The sequence below is a fragment of the Engraulis encrasicolus genome, chromosome 4 (genome assembly GCF_034702125.1).
Source record: "Engraulis encrasicolus isolate BLACKSEA-1 chromosome 4, IST_EnEncr_1.0, whole genome shotgun sequence".
Taxonomy (NCBI): domain Eukaryota; kingdom Metazoa; phylum Chordata; class Actinopteri; order Clupeiformes; family Engraulidae; genus Engraulis; species Engraulis encrasicolus.
This window is the reverse complement of record NC_085860.1, coordinates 51,232,704-51,253,742: the sequence shown is the minus strand read 5'-3', so window position 1 is coordinate 51,253,742 and position 21,039 is coordinate 51,232,704. Positions and strand designations below refer to the sequence as shown.

Genomic DNA, 21,039 nt, shown 5'->3' with positions numbered 1-21,039 from the left:
TCAGTGTTGGCATGCGGATGCCTATCAGTGTTTTTGCCCTGGGGCCCAGTGTGCCATTGTTCTGCCACTGGACTGGGGTCAGGTACGCACGTCAAGAAAACCCGCAAGTGCCAACAGGGGTGATAGTGAAAAGAAATCCTGAGCCTGAACTTTTTCCCCTGCTCTAACGACGACGACAAGATACTGCATAGTGACGTAACGTAGGCCTATTTTGACACACTATTCAAACATTTAATAGCCTGTGTATGACCATTATTTAAGCCTGATAGTAGAAGAAAACCCTGAACTTGTAACACTCGTAACACTCTGAGATAAGAATAACCTAATGGCTAATTATTATCAATGTTTTTATTTTTGCAAACTCTGTCAAGCCTGAAATCAGGCATGGAGCCTGAATACTATTAGCCCTGTGCCAATGACCTGAGGGATCACAGGAGGTCAGGGGAAGGTCAATGAAGGCCACTGAGAATAGACCTCCACCAGCAGGTCAGAAATGGGCCCTTGTTCAGTTCACAAGGAATGATGACGTTGCTGTCACTGAACGCAGCTACAATGCTTAGGGGTTAAGTAGTGACTTTCAGAGCAACCCATTCATGCAAAGCCTCTATTATATTATAGGGTAAGTTTGTTGTTGCTAAAATAGTAATGCTAATGGCAACTCTGTAAGTCTCTGTAAGACTCTCTGTAATGTCATAGCAATGATATTAGGATAGTTGAGTTGAGTTGTGTTGCTGGCAATTTCATCTGCATGAAAAAGTTTCTCTCAAATACTGGCCATTGCCTTTGCATTGTTGAATATATCATCATACTGTCGAGTGTATTGTCACTTCAATATAGGATAGGTGTCATTGTGTGTGTGTGTGTGTGTGTGTGTGTGTGTGTGTGTGTGTGTGTGTGTGTGTGTGTGTGTGTGTGTGTGTGTATGAACTGCTGTAAGACCGATTGCTGTACTCAAGTGTGTGCTGTATTCTTACTGTTATGTGTATTAGCTATTGGTGTATGTTTCGTATTTGTGTATTTATGTTAGCTGACAGACATCTTAATTTCCTTCGGGATTACTAAAAGTACTCTACTCTACTCTACTATTGAGTGATGTGTGCCTGTCTAACAGTAGGCAAAACAGATTCACAATGGCTGTTGCCTCCTAACTGGACAGGCTGATATCACAGAAATGTGATTCATCTGAAGTTGCATTGCTTTGTTTTGTTGGTCCCTTTACTTTTTTGAGTAGTGCAGCACGTTTCTCTCAAATAGTGTCCTGTCACTGTGCCTACAGTGTGTCATTGTGAGCCATGTGCCTGTCTGTCATTTCACCTCGTGGAAAATCATGTATGACATCGCAGCATTTGAATTGGTTGGCCCGCTCCATGTTGGCCATGCACTTTTTTGGTCTCAGCTACAGTATCTGGTTGTGGCGTAAAGTATATGTACTTGCTGAACTATAAACGTAACATACTGTCTGCTGTACGTGTCATTGTGAGCCATGTGCCTGTGCCATGTGCTGTGTGCTGTGTTGGGGAGTGAGCGTGGCAGCTGTTCTGGAATCAGCCAGACTGTAGGAACACTTCACTCTCTGACCCACTGACACATTATTGCAGCCTCATGCATAAGGCCATCAGGTTTCATTTCACCTCGCGGAAAATGTATGATATCGCAGCATTTGAATTCGTTGGCCCGCCCCACCCCATGTTGGCCACATACTTTTTTAATCACAGCTATATGGGTGTGGTGTAAAAGTATGTGTAGGCTACTTACTGAACTATAAACGGACTGCATATGGATGATCAGAAAAACTGTAAAACTCCTGCACTGTCAGTGTGGAATTTTATAGTTTTACTGAATAGTGACCCATGGGTCATCTCCAATGCACCTGCCAGCTGAGGTGTCCGGGGGGGTGAAAAAAATCAAGCTGACTACACATTGGATAATGTCAGTCAGGTACCGGCTTGCGGCTTCACCTCTTCTCGCTGATTGGCCGGGGCATACTTCAATGGATGGTTTTTTTGATGGTGTTCTCGCCAGGCTATACTACCATGCCCATTGACCCATTTTAGCCTCATCCCTTTTTGGGAAAATGTGCCCTCTGCCACCTAAATATCTCAGGCCTCCGAAGCACATAAAAACATTAAATAAGTTGCATTTAAAAGTTAGGACCCTCATCTTGCATTAGAATGTGTTCATTCATCTCTAAAATACCCACATTTAAAAAAACAAAAAAACAAAAATTACAATTCAAGAGCCTGAATGCAGCGGATATGTCGCTCCAGGCTAAAATGGGTTAACTCCGGCCATTTCAACATGTTTTTGTGCTACCCCAACGTTTCCTGCCTGCTAGCTCTGGTTTGGCTGCCCATAGCCCTTTTGTAATGATTTAGCAGCACTAATAACTGCGATCCAAATAGTAATGGCGCCGCACTTGTAGCCATGGATAGTAGCTGCGATACCTGAGCTAGTTGCTGGATTGAAATGAAGTTGAGCAGAGGCGCGAGGTGGTGACAGCCTGGCGGCAAATTGGCACGCAAATCTTCCTGTCATTGTCCCCTGTGGTGTGAGGCTAGACCAATATGTTCTGCCAAACTTTCATTTGTTTTAAAAGATATTTAATATCTTAGTGACAGGACAGTCTGAGAGAGAGAGACAGGAAAGGTTTTTGAGAGAGAGAGAGAGGGTAGGGGAAAGGACCCAGGTCGGAATCAAACCTAGGTCGGCCACATAGATGAGTGCCCTACCGCTAAGCCACGGCAGGGCCCTGCCAAACTTTCTCACAGGAATACTACGCCAGTTGGTGTTAGTAGTACTCCTAGCAGATTGATGCAGATAGGATCACCAGCTCATACCAACACTGCAATGACATTACCAAGAGATTAAGACTAAGGTCAATGCCATTTTGGATACAACAAGCTTGTGGTAAAGCCTCTGCATTAAAGGGTTGAAGCGCTATACTCTGTACCAGTGCTTCCCAACCTTTTTCTTCAGGGGCCCATGTTTTTATTATTGTAAGCGTTGGTGACCCAACCACGCCAGCACCCGCACGAGAGGGAGTCACAAGATGCCCTCTGTTTCCTGGGAAAACTAATTTTAGTTATTTTATTCCTCAATTCGTCTTTGGTCAAATATAGAATACATGTTTAATGTAGCACTTACAATTTGCTGCTTCTATGCATGTATTAGTTAAATGCTTTGTCATTTAGGCTAATCATCATGGGCTATATATTTCAAATGAAACCCCTTAAAATCAAGTGGGCTCCGCGACCCCCTGTGGATCTTTGGCGACCCATAAGTTGGGAACCACTGCTCTGTACCATTGCACACCATGCACGTGACTGTTGGCCCGGTTGACACCTAGGCGTTAGCTACAAAATAATATAAACTTTATTTTATTAGACAAACGGCAACGTTTCGATCCACCACTGAGATCTGCCTCAGGCCTGAGGAACCACTGGTGGATCAAAACGTTACAGTTTGTATAATTAAATAAAGTTTAATTAAATATAAATTTAATAAAATAAAGTTAAAGCCCTTACGTTCAAACTTCGTGGTCTGAATTTCATTGTATTTATTTGGGTGTAGGACTGTCAATTGTCAGTTGCCAACCAAAGGAAGTAGTTTGGTGGATTTCATTGCGCTTCAATTTCTGATGAACTCCGAGTCTTGTCTATTTCCTGGAAACTGTTTTCAGTTGGATTTGTCAGGCTGACCTGCCCCCTCCATCACCTCCTGCCCCTCCATGCATTTTGAAAAAGAATTTATGAACGTTATTCTCAGTCAGTGACTTGCATTTCTTCTCTGTTCGTTAGGAATAATGGGCTGTCGGACCAGTGACTATGAACCAAGTGGGGTGTGGGTTATGAGTGCTATGCTAGCATAGACCAGTGTTTCTCAACAGGGGTGCCGGGGCACCCTGGGGTGCTGCACGCCCCCCTCAGGGGTGCCGCGGAAACGTGGCTGACAGTAAGCCTATGTGAAATTGACTTAAATAAATGATGTAGTATAATACATATTTGTCTATCTAAATTAAGAAATTAATGCTTAGTCAATGGAATCTTTCATCCACCACTTACGGACAATAAAGTCAATTTAGGTCACCCCAGTACGGCCACACATAGCCTGTCTGAGGTTACTTTTCTAAGCTTGTGTGATATCGAATGCGATACCATGTTACGGCTCGTTGGTTTGGGGTGCCTTGAGATTTTTCATGAATTGAAAGGGTGCCTCGCCTAAAAAAAGGTTGAGAAACACTAGCATAGCCAGTGGGTAAATCATAAGTGCTATGCTACGCAGCTACGCAGTGGGGGAGGGTGGGGCTTCCTAGAAAGGCTGGGTCAGGGTTTCACTGGGTCGCCTACCGTGGAGACGACCCCTGTATCGTTCCAGAAATGTTCCAATCAAAGAGAGAGAGAGCAGTAGTTCTCAAAATGTAGTGCCTGCTACCTGTGCCACCCGAGGGTCTTTGTGGTGGTGCGCCAAAAATTTGGCCCGACATCCCATTGGCTTGACAACCCTTAAGTTCAAACTTCGTGGTCTGAATATTTCATTGTGTTTGGATGTAGGACTGTCAATTGTCAGTTGCCAACTGTCAAGGCAGCCTACCACAGGAAGTAGTTTGGTGGATTTCATTGAGCTACAATTTCTGATGAATTCCGAGTCTTGTCTATTTCCTGAAAACTGTTTTCAGTTGGATTTGTCAGGCTGACCTGGTGCTCCAGCAGCTGGAGTCCCCTCCCCCCTCCCCCCATGCTTTCAAAATTAATTTATGAGTGTTTTTCTCAGCCAGTGACTTGAGATCTCTACTCTGTACATTAAGACTAATGGGCTGTCGAACCAAGTGGGGTGTGGGTTATGAGTGCTATGCTAGCATAGCCAGTGGGTAAATCATAAGTGCTATGCTACGCAGTGGGGGAGGGTGGGGCTTCCTAGAAAGGCTGGGTCAGGGTTTCACTGGGTCGCCTACCGTGGAGACGACCCCTGTATCGTTCCAGAAATTGTACAATCAAAGAGAGAGAGACGATACACCGAACTGGTGACCCCTTCCATGAAACCGCCACACACGGTTGACCTCATTTTACTGCACACACACACACACACACACACACACACACACACACACACACACACACACACACACACACACACACACACACACACACACACACACACACACACATACACACACACACACACACACACTCTCACACACACACACACACACACACACACACACACACACACACACACACACACACACAAACACACATATTCCAGAGCATTTGAAGGCGCCGGAATTGTTGACACTGTGGCCCAGCATTGGGTTACATGTCAACGGGGCTGCGACTCAATAGACAGGCGAGATGCCATGCCACCCAGTGCAGTGCAGCCATCTCCATATTTATATACACACACACACACACACACACACACACACCCTTCCACACACACACACACACACACACACACACACACACACACTTGTGCTCAGATCAACAACACATCCTGGCCTTTGGAGGCCTGCCAGCTGACCCAGTATTTTAGCATGATGCACAAGCACACACACACACACACACACACACACACACACACACACACACACACACACACACACACACACACACACACACACACACACACAGCTGCGTCGCAGGCTGGGGTCCAGTCAGGTTTGAGCAGGCGGGCCGGGCGGACATAGCAGACAGACACACACACACACACACAGGCGGGCGGACATAGCAGTGCCGTGTCCAGACTCCTCAGAGCCCTGGGTGGGTTGCTGTAGCGTGCAGCGCAGACATGTGCATCACCAGCAGCTGCTGTGGAGCTGGAAAAACACACCACCACCACAACACCACCACACCACCACAACACCACCACACCACCGTCACCACCACCACTACACCACACCACACCACACCACCACCACACCACCACACCACCACCACACCACCACTACACCACCACCACACCACCACCACACCACCACCACACCACTGCACCGAACAGGCTGAACAGGCCGAGACGACTGGGGTTGAATGAGGGCAAACATTAGGAAGCCGTCCGGCTGTCCAATCGGTGGTGTTTGTCCAAGTCTATTTGCTATTAAAAAAACAGTGCACTCTTAAATACCAATCTCAGACAGATGGTGGGGTTTTTTTTCTACCACCAAATGTACTAACTTAGTTGCATGACTTTATTTTAAGCTATCTGGAGTAGAGCTCACTTCCTGTATAAAATGCAGTCTGTCCAAGTCTAGAGAGTACTAGATAGTGGGTGGGGGGTTGAGTAGACAGTTGGAATTTCCATCTGCATTCATAACTGTTTCAATTCTGTTACAGGGTTATGGGGGACGTTTGCAATGGAAATAACCTGCATTGGCAAACTTTGGCATTGTGTGCATAGCATAGCCTTGCATCTCTAGTGTGCATAGCGTTGCCCTGTGTGTAGGCCTATCCGTTGCACGGGCGTACTGTGTGGCAGTGCAGTGCAGTGTTATGTTGTGTGCTGCTTGTTTTCGTCTGCATATCTGGTGAACAGCTGCCTGTCAGCCAGGGCCAGGCCTAGCCAACTTCCCAAAAAAAGCAACAACTGTTCATTCAACACAAACAAGATTAGGAGGTTAGTCACGTAAATAACACCATAGCAGTGATGGCTCGGCTCTGGTAGCTCTCGATCCCTGCTTTATACAACCTTGTAAAACAAAGCATTTGCCACGTCATTAACTGGAGTATACCAGAGTATGTCATTTTTATTTCCAAATAATATTTGCAGTTACATATGTTAATGTTCAATTTATCTGGTAACCTGGTTTATTTTGGCAGAGGCCAGGGTATGTAATGACAATGTTGTATCAAAATCTTAATTGAATAAAAAAATATATACTTCTCTTCATTTGCATGCATTTATATGCACTGTGCATTTTTTTTTATCATTACTTTTTTACTCAGTTTTGAAAATGTCATCTGATTAGATAATCCTTGTGCAGGTCTGCGGTGACAGTCTGTGTGGACACACACACACACACACGTCTCTGTGCCTGTCCATCAATGAAGAAGGGACAAACATGCCTTGTTAAAGTTCAATTCAGAAACATCCAGAGTCCAGCACGTCCTGTACATTTGGATGCACATGCATGTGTGTGGCATGGCACGCATGCTCCAGCTGCTTGGCTCCCCGCAGCTCAGCTAGCAACATGTGCACTGCAGACATAGAGACTCCAGTATCTAGAGGTGTCATAATAAGCTTGTTTTATGGGAATCAGACTGTAGGTGTCGCAGTTTAGCCCTCTACTATTGACTTCTATACAGACGTCTGGGGTGAAAAGAGGGGGTCAGGATTTGGCTGGTTAGCTTCGCCGATTGGTAAGGCACTTGGGGTTTAGTTGGGAAAAGGTGAACCTTTGGCCTTTGAGGTTGGTTTGAGAGATGGTGGGGATGGAGTTGGTGTGTTTGGGTGTGGCTGAGAGACAGGGGCATGAAGGCTTGTTGGGCTTGGGTTAAAGGAGAGGTGGGGAGGCGGTGGTGGTGGTAGTGTTGGCTTGGGTTAAAGGAGAGATGGGTAGGCGGTGGTGGTAGTGGTAGTGCTGGCTTGGGTTAAAGGAGAGAGGTGTGTTGGTTAGTGTTGCTTGGGTGGGTTTTAGGCACAGCTGTTGGGAAGCAGTGTTGAGGGAACATGTTGCTGTTGTGGAAGATGAGGGTGTGGTGAGTTGGTGTAAGGTTGAAGGGGGGGGGGTTGTGAAGCTGAGACAGATTCAGGGGTGGGGGTTGTGGTCTGGGTAAGGTTGAGGTGGGGGTGTGTTGTGGAAGTAGCTTGAGACGTAACTTGGGACAGGGGTGAGGGTGATTTGGGTGAGTAAACAGGGTGGTGGTGGTGGTGGTGGGGGGGGTGGGCTGACAGAAACCTGAGTTTAGGAGACATGTTTCAGACATGTTAACTGCGGGGATTTAAGACATGTTTATTTATAATTGCCATGTCTCTTCCAGGTCAGCTCAGCAAACACTCACTTTTAACTGCCTTCAAGTCAAGATAATGTTTTTCTTGGCCTCTCCACCACAGGGCAGTGCCATTAGTTATTTATTTGCCACGTCAAATTAAAACGTCACGGTATCAGGATTACTTCTGGCAAAGTTACTGGCGGGGATAAGCAGTGCAGAATTTCTGTATATGTGAGTGAGTAAGCAGAAAGCTAAATTTATCCCTGTGCAAGAAAAAAAACTAGAGATGCACCGGATCCTGATTTTTAGAATCCTGCTGGATACCGGATCCACTACTTAAGATCCTGCCGGATCCGGAACCGGATACCGGATCCTACGAAAGGGTTGAAACACATAGCCAACTCGCACTCGTGGGCCCTTTTTATTACATTGGCGCAAACAATTTTTAAGACTCATTGGCTTACTGCCACACTGCCTTCAACGGCCGCTTTCAAAGGGCTTTCACTCCATGCAGCGATTGGGGTTGTGAAAGACTGACTGAAAAGCCTAGGCTACGTAAAAAGTAGGGATGCCCCAGATCCTGATTTTTAGCTAACTGCCGGATACCGGATCCACTGCTTAAGATCCTGCCGGATCCGGATAGTCTGAAAAACCCTATTATCCTCCCGCATCCGGAACCGGATCTTGGATCCTGTACATCTCTAACCAAAACAACCCACAGTGCTGGGCAACAGATGCTGATCCTGAAGGAAATTAAGGATGAGTGAATGAATGAATGAATGAATGAATGAATGAATGAATTTATTTAGTCTATTAGATGTAAAAGCATTGTACAGCAACAATAACCATACATTGAAAGGGACAAATAGACAGGGATGTACACAAAAAAGTCAAAAGACTTATTTCCATTGTGGTCCCTTATATGGCAGCAGACTAGGGCATAAGATGACGTTCTTACACATACTCACATACTGTACATACATACATACATACATACATACATACATACATACATACATACATACATACATACATACATACATATGCATATTCATACCACATTCATTCAAAACTCATCAAAAAAGAGTAGGCTATAATAAAAAAGAAATTCATTTAAAATTACTCTGTAAAACACCTGACACATAATGTTGACACTCTAGTAATTTTGAGGCTGTATCTAACAGCAGAGACACATAGCACGTGTTGCACAAGTCCGCCATATTACTAACACACACATACGCGCACACACACACATGCATTCGGTACAAACAAGTGTGTGTCTTTGTGTGTATGTGCTTGTGCAAGTGTTCGAGTGAGAGAGAAATATTTGCCTCTGACCTTTGACCTTTCATGTCCTCTTTATTTTTTAGTATTAGTATTTTTAGGGCCTTTTTGGCCTATTATTGCAGGACAGTGTGAGAGGAGACAGGAAATGATTGGGAGAGAGAGATGAGACAGGACCGGGAAATGACCCCGGCTGGATTCGAACCGGGGTCCCCATGGGCATGCAAGCCCAAAATGTGGGGGGTCTTAGCACGCTGCTGCACCACAGCGCCCCCCCCTCTCATATCCTCTTTAACACCCCTCCCTCCTCCACTTTTCCTCTCCTCTCCTCCACAGCCGAGATGCCTCGTCAGTTCCCGAAGATCGCCTTGAGCGAGGTGGACGAGAGCGTGCGGCGCATGGCGGAGATGGTGTACGCCTCGGCCCTGAAGGAGGAGGACACCAAGGACGCGCTGTCCATGTTCACCGTGCCCGAGGACTGTCCCATCGGCCTCCACCAGGCCAAGGAGCACGAGATCCTCCGGGAGCTGGCCGAGCAGCACTCGGAACAGAGCAGCAAGAGGTATGCAAATGGTCGACTCCACTACCGGAAATTCAGTCATTGTTATTTGATTGACCTTATCGATCACTTACGATCAGTGTTGGGGGTCATTGAGTGGGCAGTGTGTTCAGGTGTGGTTGGCGGAGCAGCACTCGGAGCAGAGCAGCAAGAGGTACTGTACGGATCGCCAGGCCGTGCCCTCCTAGTGATGCAACACCTTCAGCGTTGCAACTAGTCAGGTCAAGAGCAATGCAAGTACTTTCTGAGCTACCGAAAATTCGGGAACTCCTCTTTTGTTGGGAAGCAAACAACCATTAGCAAACCAAGGGAGGATTGTCACTCTGAACAGAGCAGCAAAAGGCATGCAAATGGTTTACTACCGGAAATTATAGTATAGTATAGTATAGTGTGACCTTTATTATCCCGCAATGGGGAAATTCATTTGTTGCAGCAGTAACATACAAATTGTGCAAAAACAGTAGACAGCATACATACATACAACACCGGACCAGGAGGTGAAAAGTATATAAGATAGATTAAAAATAGAGATGTTAAAGAAAATAGAAATATCTCTGTTAAAAACAACAAGTAGGCCTACATTTGTAAAAGTGAAAGTGCATTGGTAAAAAGTGCATTAGCAGCTTCATAAAAGGGAGGAGAGGGGCTAGAACAATAATAAATAAGTAAGTCAATAAGTTCAGTCATTGTTAGTTGATTGACCTTATCGATCACTTACGATCAGTGTTGGGGCCGGGGTCATTGAGTGGGCAGTGTGTTCAGGTGTGGTTGGATACGGTTCAGGAGTTGTGTGTGTGTGTGTGTGTGTGTGGGGGGGGGGGTGGAATGGGCGGGGGGTGTAATCGAAGTGTACAGGATGGATGTCCTCGAGGCCAAGGAGGAAAAGGATCCTCAGAAGCTGGCAGAGCAATCCTCAGAGCCATGCCAAGAGGTCAGTTGGAGTGGGGTGGGGGTGGGGGTGAAGAGGGGAGAGGAAGTGTGATGGGGGGGGGGGGGGGGCTTAAAGTGGGGTATAGTTTGTGGGAGTTGTTGTGGTGGGCAGACTGCTTAATCAGACTCCACTAAGCCAAGTACTGTAACATGAGGTACCCAAGAAGCTGACAGAGCAACACCCAAAGCAGAGCAGAGCAGAGCAGCAGAGGGTCAGTAGAGGGGGATTGGGGCACAGGTTACGCTGGGGACACATAGGAGGCGAAGCGAGCAAAGCGAAGAGAGTCATCAGGTCGTCGCAGAGAATCAAATGGAATGGAACAGTTATGTTGTTGATTTGATTGGGCTGCGGCAGGCAAATTCACTCCTCATTTGCATAACATGAAACTTTCTTTAATAATTTCCGCTCCGCTTCGCTCCTGTTTGCTCCTGTTCGCTGGCCTTCGCCTCCCTCATAGGAATGAATGGGGAAGTTCTCTTCGCTTGGCCAAATATGCGTCTATGTGTCCCTGGCGTTAGGGTAGTGGTAACCTGACTTGCGCCATCTGGCTGCAGGGTTTCTCCCAGCACTTTATTGCTAAGGTGGTCACCTTGACAAGAAACACCTACCACCTTGACTAGGTCCCCTGAAAAGATATAGATTTCCTGTTGTGAATGTACTTTCTAAAGTTGCTTAACAAAGAGTATATATGAAGAGTTCAGATGCAAAACCCCCTAACTCCATTTCTGAAGACCTGCACTTCTATATTTTTAGAGAACCCCGTTGTTGGTTTGGTTTACATTCATGTGCTTGATAATACATATAAATAGTTATATTACATAAATAAAATAAAACAATATGCAATTTTGATAGCTTTGTAGTGAACAAAAATGAATTAAGATTATTTTCTGAAAAGGCACTTAGGGGGTTTTGCATCTGAACTCTTCATATACTTTTAACGCCCCATCTGGCTGTGTTTTGCCAAACTACACGCGAATAGTACAAGTTCCAGGTTTCCTCACGCAAACATCTGAGGCTCGTGAAAGTGAGTATGTAACGGAGGCTAACTAGCACAGAGTTGGCGTGGAACGTTGGTAAACCTTCCTCATACAGTCTCGTGCCCTTGGGCCGAGAGACTAGTCTCCTGGCCCAGCGGTATCGTACTGTGTCTCCCATTGCCGGATCGTTGTAGTTGACGAGATCGCACGTTCGATCCTCGAGGTGGGTGAACAGGTGCAAGATGAGCTCTGTCACACGTATCTCTTATGAACGAATGAATGAGCCGATCAGGATGGCCAGGTGGGATTCTCCACAGATGGGCGTCAGTGTTATGGCTCTTCTTCCACCTGTCCCTCTCAGCTGCCGGACTGAGCATACTCCTGAACGGCCATCCGGGTACTTTGCTCTTAAATTTGCGTTACGCCCCTTTATGGGTGAAAACAAACCGAATGTCTCATTGACTTACATGCTACATCGGCTAGCCTAAATGAACACATTCCATGCTTCAGCCACGGCTGTTTGGCTATGTTATTTGAACAGCCGGCAACACAACACGTTTTCGGCATGTTGCGCGTGAACAACGTTAGTCTACAGGTCTGTATCTTTCGTTTACTAAACCCCAACATCACCAATTGACTTGAGTTGTTTTCCCCCACAAATGGGCGTAACGCACATGGAAAACGTCTCGCCGTTCATGAGTATAGTGAGTGGCTGAAGTCAGTAAGGACGATGACAGGTTTTTTATCCAATCAGACGCAAGGATTTTTTATATATATAGAGCATCATTCAAAAATATGTTGGTTGGGGGCGATACCCGGATGGCATCATGAAAACAAAAGCGAGGGGGGGGGCGCTGTGGTACAGCGCGCTAATCCCCTTATATTTGGACATACATTGCCCATGGGGACCCCGGTTCGAATCCGGCCGGGGTCATTTCCCGACCCTGCCCCATTTCTCTCTCCCAGTCATTTCCTGTCTACTCTCACACTGTCCTATAATAATAAAGGCTAAAAAGACCCAGAAAAATAGTTAAATAGTTAATAGTTAAAAAAAGAAGACGAAGGCGAAACATACCAGCTGGCAAGAGTCAGGTTGGCGTAGTGGTGAGGGACGTGAGAAGCAGTGGGACAAAGGGGTCACTTGTCCTGGGCCTAGGGAGAGAGGGGGCCCAGAATTGAATCCTCATTATATTCTATTGTTTGGGTTCGGGGCCCTCTCAGACATTTTTGCCCCCAGGCCCTGCCAAAGCTGTCAGCGGCCCTGTTGTGAGAGAGAAGTGTTTACAGTTAACGTGCCGAGAGGAGCTACGGGGGTGGCGGTGGGGTAAGCGCGCGGCAAAGGTTAGTTTAGGTTAGCGGAGTTGCAGAAAGTGAGAGTATGTAAACACAGCTCGGATTTCATGATCAGTTAATTTAGTCAACACCGTCAAAACAGATGCTGTTGAAACCTACATGTTATTAAAGGGGTATGCCACTATTTTGGGGCTTAATGCAGTTAAAACCGTTGGCCAGAGTTTATAAAGGTGGTAAAGTGTCTCATTTTTTATGTTAGCCGTTGCCTTGCTTTAGGACAAGTTAAAAGAGGGAGCATGTCGCTAAGCTGTATTAAGCCCCAAAATAGTGGAATACCCCTTTAAGTGGGTATATGAGAACTGCAGGAGGTTGCACTTAAAACATGCTTCAATTTTCATTCTGAGGTTTAATCAGAAGAGATATATTCAATTCGCACACATCAACCAGGTACTGATGTCTCTTTTCCACTGGCAGTTTTCTTGTAGGCCTACAGCTCGACACAGCGTGACTCGGCCGCCACATTTGCTTTTCAATTGGGCACGACACAGCTCAATCGTAAAGAAAAAAGCGGCGGCCGAGTCGCACTGTGTCGAGCTGTAGGCCTACCAGAAAATCGGCAGTGAAAAAGAGCCTTTAGTGACTTACAGTCTCTCCACACATGATCTGTCTAAAGGCGTTGTGCACGCAAGACTGTAAATGGAAATATGTTGGCATTCTCACTTTTGGTGATTAAAACCCATATACCCTAGGCCGCTATATTCATGGCTGCAGATTTGCAAGCTTCCGACTTTGTGTCTCAATTCAGGAATAGAGCATTTGCTAGTATATTGTCATTACGTATAACTTTGTTTATTTTAGGCATAGAAGGATTGCAGTCTCTGCCTTGTTTACATTTGCTTCATGATTATATGGAGGGCGTTCACTTGTTACCAAAATGGCGAAGACAATTTATAAAGTTATGGTCATCATGTATAACAAAGTTATGCATGTTTTACAGAAGACCCTGTGTAAACTTGTTTGATGATGGTGGTGAAAACAAATGTCCCCTCGGCGACAATAAAGGCAATCTAACCTAATCTAATCTAACCTAATCTAATCTAATGTCATTGTAGTGTAGCATTTCAATGACTGTGACAGCGCCCGATAGGCAGAACGGTGCGCATTATGAGGCTCTGTGTATCTATGCTTAACATTTCCACTGTAAATGCTGTATCTCCACAGGAAGAAGTTTATGCTGCGGCGCTCCCAGTCGGTGTCACAGCAGTTCCCCAACGCCGTGTGTCCTGATTGGGCGTTCAGTGTCATCTCACCCCTCCTCTCCCCCACGGACGTGGCCCCTCCCATCCCACAGACGCCCGTCCCCGAGTTCCAGAGGGTCACCATCAGCGGCGACTACTGTGCTGGGGTAAGCTGCGGCCAAGGTCATCCCTACGTTCCCTGGGTCCTATGTTCTCCGGGTCCTATGTTCCCCGCAACCGGGGAATTTAGGACCCTTTTTTCAAAAAATGGTTCTTATGTTCCCCGCTGCTTCCAAGTAGACTGCTGCCGCATGGCAAAGCGCAGGTTGTTGTTGCACCTCTGACAGGTTAGGTTTACGGATAGAATTGGTCAGGAACAAATTTACAACTCAGAAACATTGCATTACTGACAGGATAGGTTTAGGGATGGCTTTGGGAAGGGCACAATTTGAAAACTTGGAAACATACAATGCAGGGGAACATAGAACCTTTTTTTAGAAAAAGGGTCCTAAGTTCCCCAGTCCCATACAAAGACAGGGGAACATATTACCCTTGGAACATAGGACCCGGGGAACAAAGGACCTGGGGAACATAGGTACGCTCCCTAAGCTGCCACACATTCCTGAATCACAATCAGAATCGGTTTATTCAGTTCAGTTCAGTTCAGTTCAGTTCAACTTTATTGGTACCCGAAGGTAAACTGGGTTTGCAGTATAAAAGAGAAGATGGCTGTCCTTACATCAGAACCACAATGACACATGACACATAAACATGCAGTCTAAAAAGACACCTGTACGCTTCACAAAATAAATAAATAAAATGTTTGACATTTGACTGAATACACATACAACATATATAGCCTACACACAAGGGGGGGGGGGTATAAACTAACTGCAGTGGTGGGCCACAACACTTCATACAACCACTGCAGGACCATGGCAGAAGTGACACCAAACTCCTGGTGCAGCTAAAGTGCAAGGAGCATTTTTTACAAATACTTAGGTTTATTTTACATCTTGTTTAGCAAAGTAATTGCAGCTGGGACAAAACTGCTTTTGAACCTATTGGTTCTGCAACCAGGAACTATCAGCCTCCGTCCAGAGATTTTGACTCACATTTAATAGTGAGTTGAAAGGTATGCAGTCAGACATTCCAGAATCAGAATGAGTTTATTTTGGAATGTAATACAAGGAATTTAGCTCACAGTTAGTAGTTAGTTGAAACGTACGTAGCCAGACAATGCAGAATCAAAATAAGTTTCATTGGCCTTTGGTAAACTTGTACAGACCAGGAAATTGGCTTTGTTTCTAATGTCCGTTTACGTAATGTATGAAGCAAACTATTTATTTGTTGTCGAGTAAGGAGAAGCTCTGTGCATATTTACATGCATGAACATATTCAGTTTAAGGTTACAACACGTGCAACCTTCGGAAATAAAATGTGAAGCAGTCAGAGAAACTCCTGCTCTCCTTTCACGCAGTGATTTCATGTCATAATGCTTCCGCTCTGTCAATTTCTTGGAAAAGCTCAGAAAATAAGTTACTGGCAACATCATTATCCTTAAATAGCACTATGTCGTCCCAGCTGCGTTCCCTGGCTACTGTGTTAAGCCTGTCCAATCTGGCTTGCTAACACCGCAGGTCTGCGCGGGATTACATGTAGCGCTAGCACAGCTTCGCACCTGCACTAACAGATGCAGAGCAATGAACGATTTCCCCTCTGGAATTGACTAATGATGTTTCTCCATTTCTCTCTCTCTCTCTCTCTCTCTCTCTCTCTCTCTCTCTCTCTCTCTCTCTCTCTCTCTCTCTCTCTCTCTCTCTCTCTCTCTATGTTTTCCCTTTGTCACTCTCCCTCCCTGTGTTTCCCTCATCTCTCATCTCTCACTCTCTCTCTCTCTCTCTATCTCTCTCTCTCTCTCTCTCTCTCTCTCTCTCTCTCTCTCTCTCTCTCTCTCTCTCTCTCTCTCTCTCTCCGTGCTTCAGGTCACAGTGGAGGACTATGAGCAGGCGGCTAAGAGCCTGTTGAAGGCCTTGTTTATCCGTGAGAAGTACTCCAAGCTGGCCTACCACCGCTTCCCTCGCACGGCCGCACGCTTCCTCCGCACCGCCAACGATGAGAAGTGGACAGAGGACGAGGAGGTTCTACCAGGTCAGGATACTTACGGCTGAGCTGACAACTCTTAGGTCTTAGGCCTGACTGGAAAGGGGAGGCCTGAGGGTCTATATGAATGTAAAAAGACCGAGAATCATCTTATACAAGAGCTTTTCTTGCGAAAATGAGGACTCCAGGCTCTTCTATTAGCTGATGTACCTCTTAACTTAACCTTAACTTATCCTGAACCAGCTTTGTAGTATAGGCCCCATGTCACGAAGAGATTTGAAAGTCGATGATAATCAGGCTAGTGGAAGGGGCCTTGGGATGTTCTGGGGACTGGAGGGGCCAACTAAGAGCTTTGTCATTAGCAGAGGTGGAAAGTAACGAATTACTTTACTCGCGTTACTGTAATTGAGAAGCTTTTTTGTGCACTTGTACTTTTTAAACTACTTTTTAAAATTTGTCATTTTACTTTTACTTAAGTACATTTTCTTTCGAGTAATGTACTTCGGTACATTTTACAGCACACATGTTACTGAGTAAAACAAAAAAAACCTCGAGAATTCTAGCCTTGTTTATAAAGAGTTGAGGCGTGCGACCTGTCTCTCACTCAAACGATGATGGCTGACATGGAGGCTGACGATGGAGCTTCACTTAACTCAGAGGAGATCAACATTAGCTGTTCTTCCTGCTGTTGTTGTTTGTCCAGCCTCCAGGACATGACACTGACACGTCCTTGCTGATGTTGATGTTTACAAAGACGTCAGATAAACATGTCATCATTGCTTTGGATTTGGGATTTGGTCAGACTAATCAAGCGGCTGTGTGTGCTCATTAGGAATGTGCTGGTGTATATCCAATGCAACTTTCGTTACGTCATCCAAACTGTTTTTCGTGCCGGACCGGTCACAGTGATACCATCCATCGCAGATTCCCGCATCAGTTACACTGGGAAGTGGGAACCAATGTGCTCACTCACTTGGCAGCCAACGCTTCCCAAACATTGTCATTTTCAGCGCAAACATGTCAATACCTGGATTCGAGATCAGGTGCCTCAACTGGCGCGGCCAAACTTCTCTGTCGGCCTGAAGCCCGAATTGAACAGAGATGGGATGGCAAAAAGCGCCATAGATAGATGCCCCAGATTCAGAAAGCAAAGGAAAATAAAGTATAGAAGATTGTAAAACTCATGCCACAGATTTTTTTTCCAACCCAATTCATTGTACCAACTGACCATACTATAGGCAGAATTAGTCAATTAGTGAGATCGCCTTCGTGTGAACTACTGAGATCACTTTTGTTTACAGATCAGGGAGAATCAATACATGGGATGACCTTTCACTTAGTCAATTCAGTTTTTCAATGTCTGCAAAGTACGCACACACGCACACACACACACACACACACACACACACACACACACACAGACACACACACACACACACACACACACACACACACACACACACACACACACACACACACACACACACACACGCAGGACCTCATCCTAATTGATCATGCATGGATGGATGGTGATGAGACCTCATTCCACAAACACCCACGCAAGTTGACGCAACTATAAATAAAAATCCAAACAGCCACGCAAGTTGACGCAACTGTAAATAAAAACCCAAAAACACACTATGTCATGATCAACTATAAATAAAAACCTGACAAAAACACACTATGTCCTGATCAACCCGGTCCCTAGTGTACCAGTGGGGTTAAACCACAGCTCTATTCAGGGCCCTTCGGGTCCTTAATGTACTAGTGGGGCTAAACCACAGCTCTATTCTGGGGCCCTCAGACAGAGGGTGACTCAAACCCATCGCCACGAGAGACTTCATATACACACGCAAACAACAAACAGTTTTTGATGAAGCAGCACAATCGTCACCAATGGGGGGGATCTTTGCCAAGTATATTTCCACATATCTGAGATGTTAGTCATACTGTACTTAAAAGCTAATTAAATCCAGAAGGAGTGTGGACTAGAGGAGGGAAATTTGTAGCTCAAATGGGTCACGGTGAAAGTGTCGAATCTGGCGCCACCCAATTCATGGCCATACAAGGCCAAACCATGCAATATGCTGTACGGTATTTGCTCCGACTTCCACAAAAGCAGCTGATTGTAATTAGCCCAGAAACTTACGCTACGGTATCCAGCTGTCAAGTGAGGTCACCTGATGTAGTATCGTAGCTGCAGAGAGGGAGGAGGGCTCTCTTCCTCTTCTCTTCTCTTCTCTTCTCTTCTCTTCTCTTCTCTTCTCTTCTCTTCTCTTCTCTTCTCTTCCTCTGCCCCATTTATTTCAATGGGAGGGCCAAGACTCGGCACGAATTGGGACACAGGGCTTTTGGAGGTCATCATGAGGTTGTTTCTTCCTGCAATTGTACAAACTAAAGGCAATCACATGAAGGAGAAACCCCCTTAGAATTGTCATCATAGGGCCCTGTCGTGGCCAACCGGTAGGGCACTCGCCTGCCATGCGGCTGACCCGGGTTCGATTCCCGACCCAGGACCTTCGCCAACCCCTCCCCGTCTTTCTCCCAATTCGCTTCCTGTCCACCTATAGGGGGCCCTATCAGTGCCTTACCCTGGGGATCTGTCTGCAATTGTTCCACTACTGACTGCAACCCTTATACGTACTGTATATTAACATTTTTCACCACCAGCCAAAATGGCTAGCAGATGAAATTTTACCAGCAAAATAGACACTCACTAATGGGTCAAAGTGGCTAGTAAGTTGGTCTTTTCTACCAGCCAAAATGACATTTCACCAGCATTTGGCCGGTTGGCTAGTGTTAATTCAGTGCCCTGACTTATACGTACTCTATATTGAAGAGTTCAGATGCAAAACTCCTTACTTAGGGGGTCATTTGCATCTGAACTCTTCATATGTGGGAAATTTCATGGCTCAAGTGGACCAGCCCGTTGGCCAATCTTCATTAATTGCACATTGCACCAGTAAGGTGATGTGTGAAGGTTCAATTGGCAGGGTAAGAGCACAGTTTTGCTCAAAGTGTGCAATGCACACAACTTTATGGGTGACATATCATAGTTCAAAACTGAACAGAACAGAACTGGTCCTATAATTCAGAGCCCTGATATATGCGTACTGTATATGAGGAGTTCAGATGCAAAACCCCCTAACTCCATTTCTGAAGACCTGCACTTCTATATTTTTAGAGAACCCCGTTGTTGGTTTGGTTTACATTCATGTACTTGATAATACATATTAATAGTTATGTATAAATAAAATAAAAAAAAATGCAATTTTGATAGCTTCTTATTAAATAAAAATGAATTAAGATTATTTTCTGAAAAGACACTTAGGGGGGTTTGCATCTGAACTCTTCATATGTCCCCACTAGACATCTGCCCCTGACTCATGCGTACTGTATATGTCCCCACTAGACATCTGCCCTGATATATGCGTACTGTATATGTCCCCACTAGACATCTGCCCCTGACTCATGCGTACTGTATATGTCCCCACTAGACATCTGCCTCATGCGTACTGTATATGTCCCCACTAGACATCTGCCCCTGATATATACCATATGCATACTGTATATGTCCCCACTAGACATCTGCCCCTGATATATACCATATGCATACTGTATATGTCCCCACTAGACATCTGCCTAATTATATTATATTATATGATATATACTGTATGCATACTGTATATGTCCCCACTAGACATCTGCCCCTGATATATACCATATGCATACTGTATATGTCCCCACTAGACATCTGCCCCTGATATATACCATATGCATACTGTATATGTCCCCACTAGACATCTGCCCCTGATATATACCATATGCATACTGTATATGTCCCCACTAGACATCTGCCCCTGATATATGCGTACTGTATATGTCCCCACTAGACATCTGCCTCATGCGTACTGTATATGTCCCCACTAGACATCTGCCCCTGATATATGCGTACTGTATATGTCCCCACTAGACATCTGCCCCTGATATATGCGTACTGTATATGTCCCCACTAGACATCTGCCCTGACTCATGCGTACTGTATATGTCCCCACTAGACATCTGCCTCATGCGTACTGTATATGTCCCCACTAGACATCTGCCCCTGATATATGCGTACTGTATATGTCCCCACTAGACATCTGCCCCTGTCCTGGTGAGGGGGAGGACCCGTACAGCACGGAGGACATCTCCCAGGACCTGAACTACGCGCTGCAGATGAAGGACGGCATCGTCTACGTGTACGAAGACGCGGACGCCATGAAGGAGGACCAGCCGCGCAGCCTGCCCTACCCCGACCTGGAGACCTTCGCCATCGACCTCAGCCATGTGCTCGCCATGATCGCCGACGGGCCCACGTGAGTGTGTGTGTGTGTGTGTGTAACCACCATGTCGACAACAGTAAATCAAAAACAGTAAACCGCACACACACACACACACACACACACACACACACACACACACACACACACACACACACACACACACACACACACACACACACACACACACACACACACACACACACACGCCTTCAGTCAAAAGAATAGCTTTTTGAATCTTGAATCTCTAAATACCTCTAAGGACATGGCCATCATGGTCAGTAAAACCAACAGTTTCCTGTACAGTGTTTAATGTAGTGTTTAATGCCTACAGTTAAGTTAGGAGTGACTAAGCAAAACAGCTATGCTGCATGGTGCTGGCCTAGCCTAGCCACCTGTTGTTGTGCAGT

At 45.7% G+C, this 21,039-nt stretch overlaps 1 protein-coding gene across 3 annotated transcripts in view; it reads left to right on the top strand.

Moving 5' to 3' along the window:
• Nucleotides 1–21,039, top strand: part of ampd3b (adenosine monophosphate deaminase 3b) — a 54,363-nt gene that overhangs the window by 12,437 nt on the left and 20,887 nt on the right. For all 3 annotated transcript variants that reach the window (XM_063197660.1, XM_063197662.1, XM_063197661.1), the window contains 4 exons: nucleotides 9,543–9,768; nucleotides 14,188–14,371; nucleotides 16,190–16,355; nucleotides 20,446–20,665. In XM_063197660.1, the coding sequence (XP_063053730.1) occupies nucleotides 9,543–9,768; nucleotides 14,188–14,371; nucleotides 16,190–16,355; nucleotides 20,446–20,665 (796 nt within the window). The remainder of the gene's footprint in view (nucleotides 1–9,542; nucleotides 9,769–14,187; nucleotides 14,372–16,189; nucleotides 16,356–20,445; nucleotides 20,666–21,039) is intronic.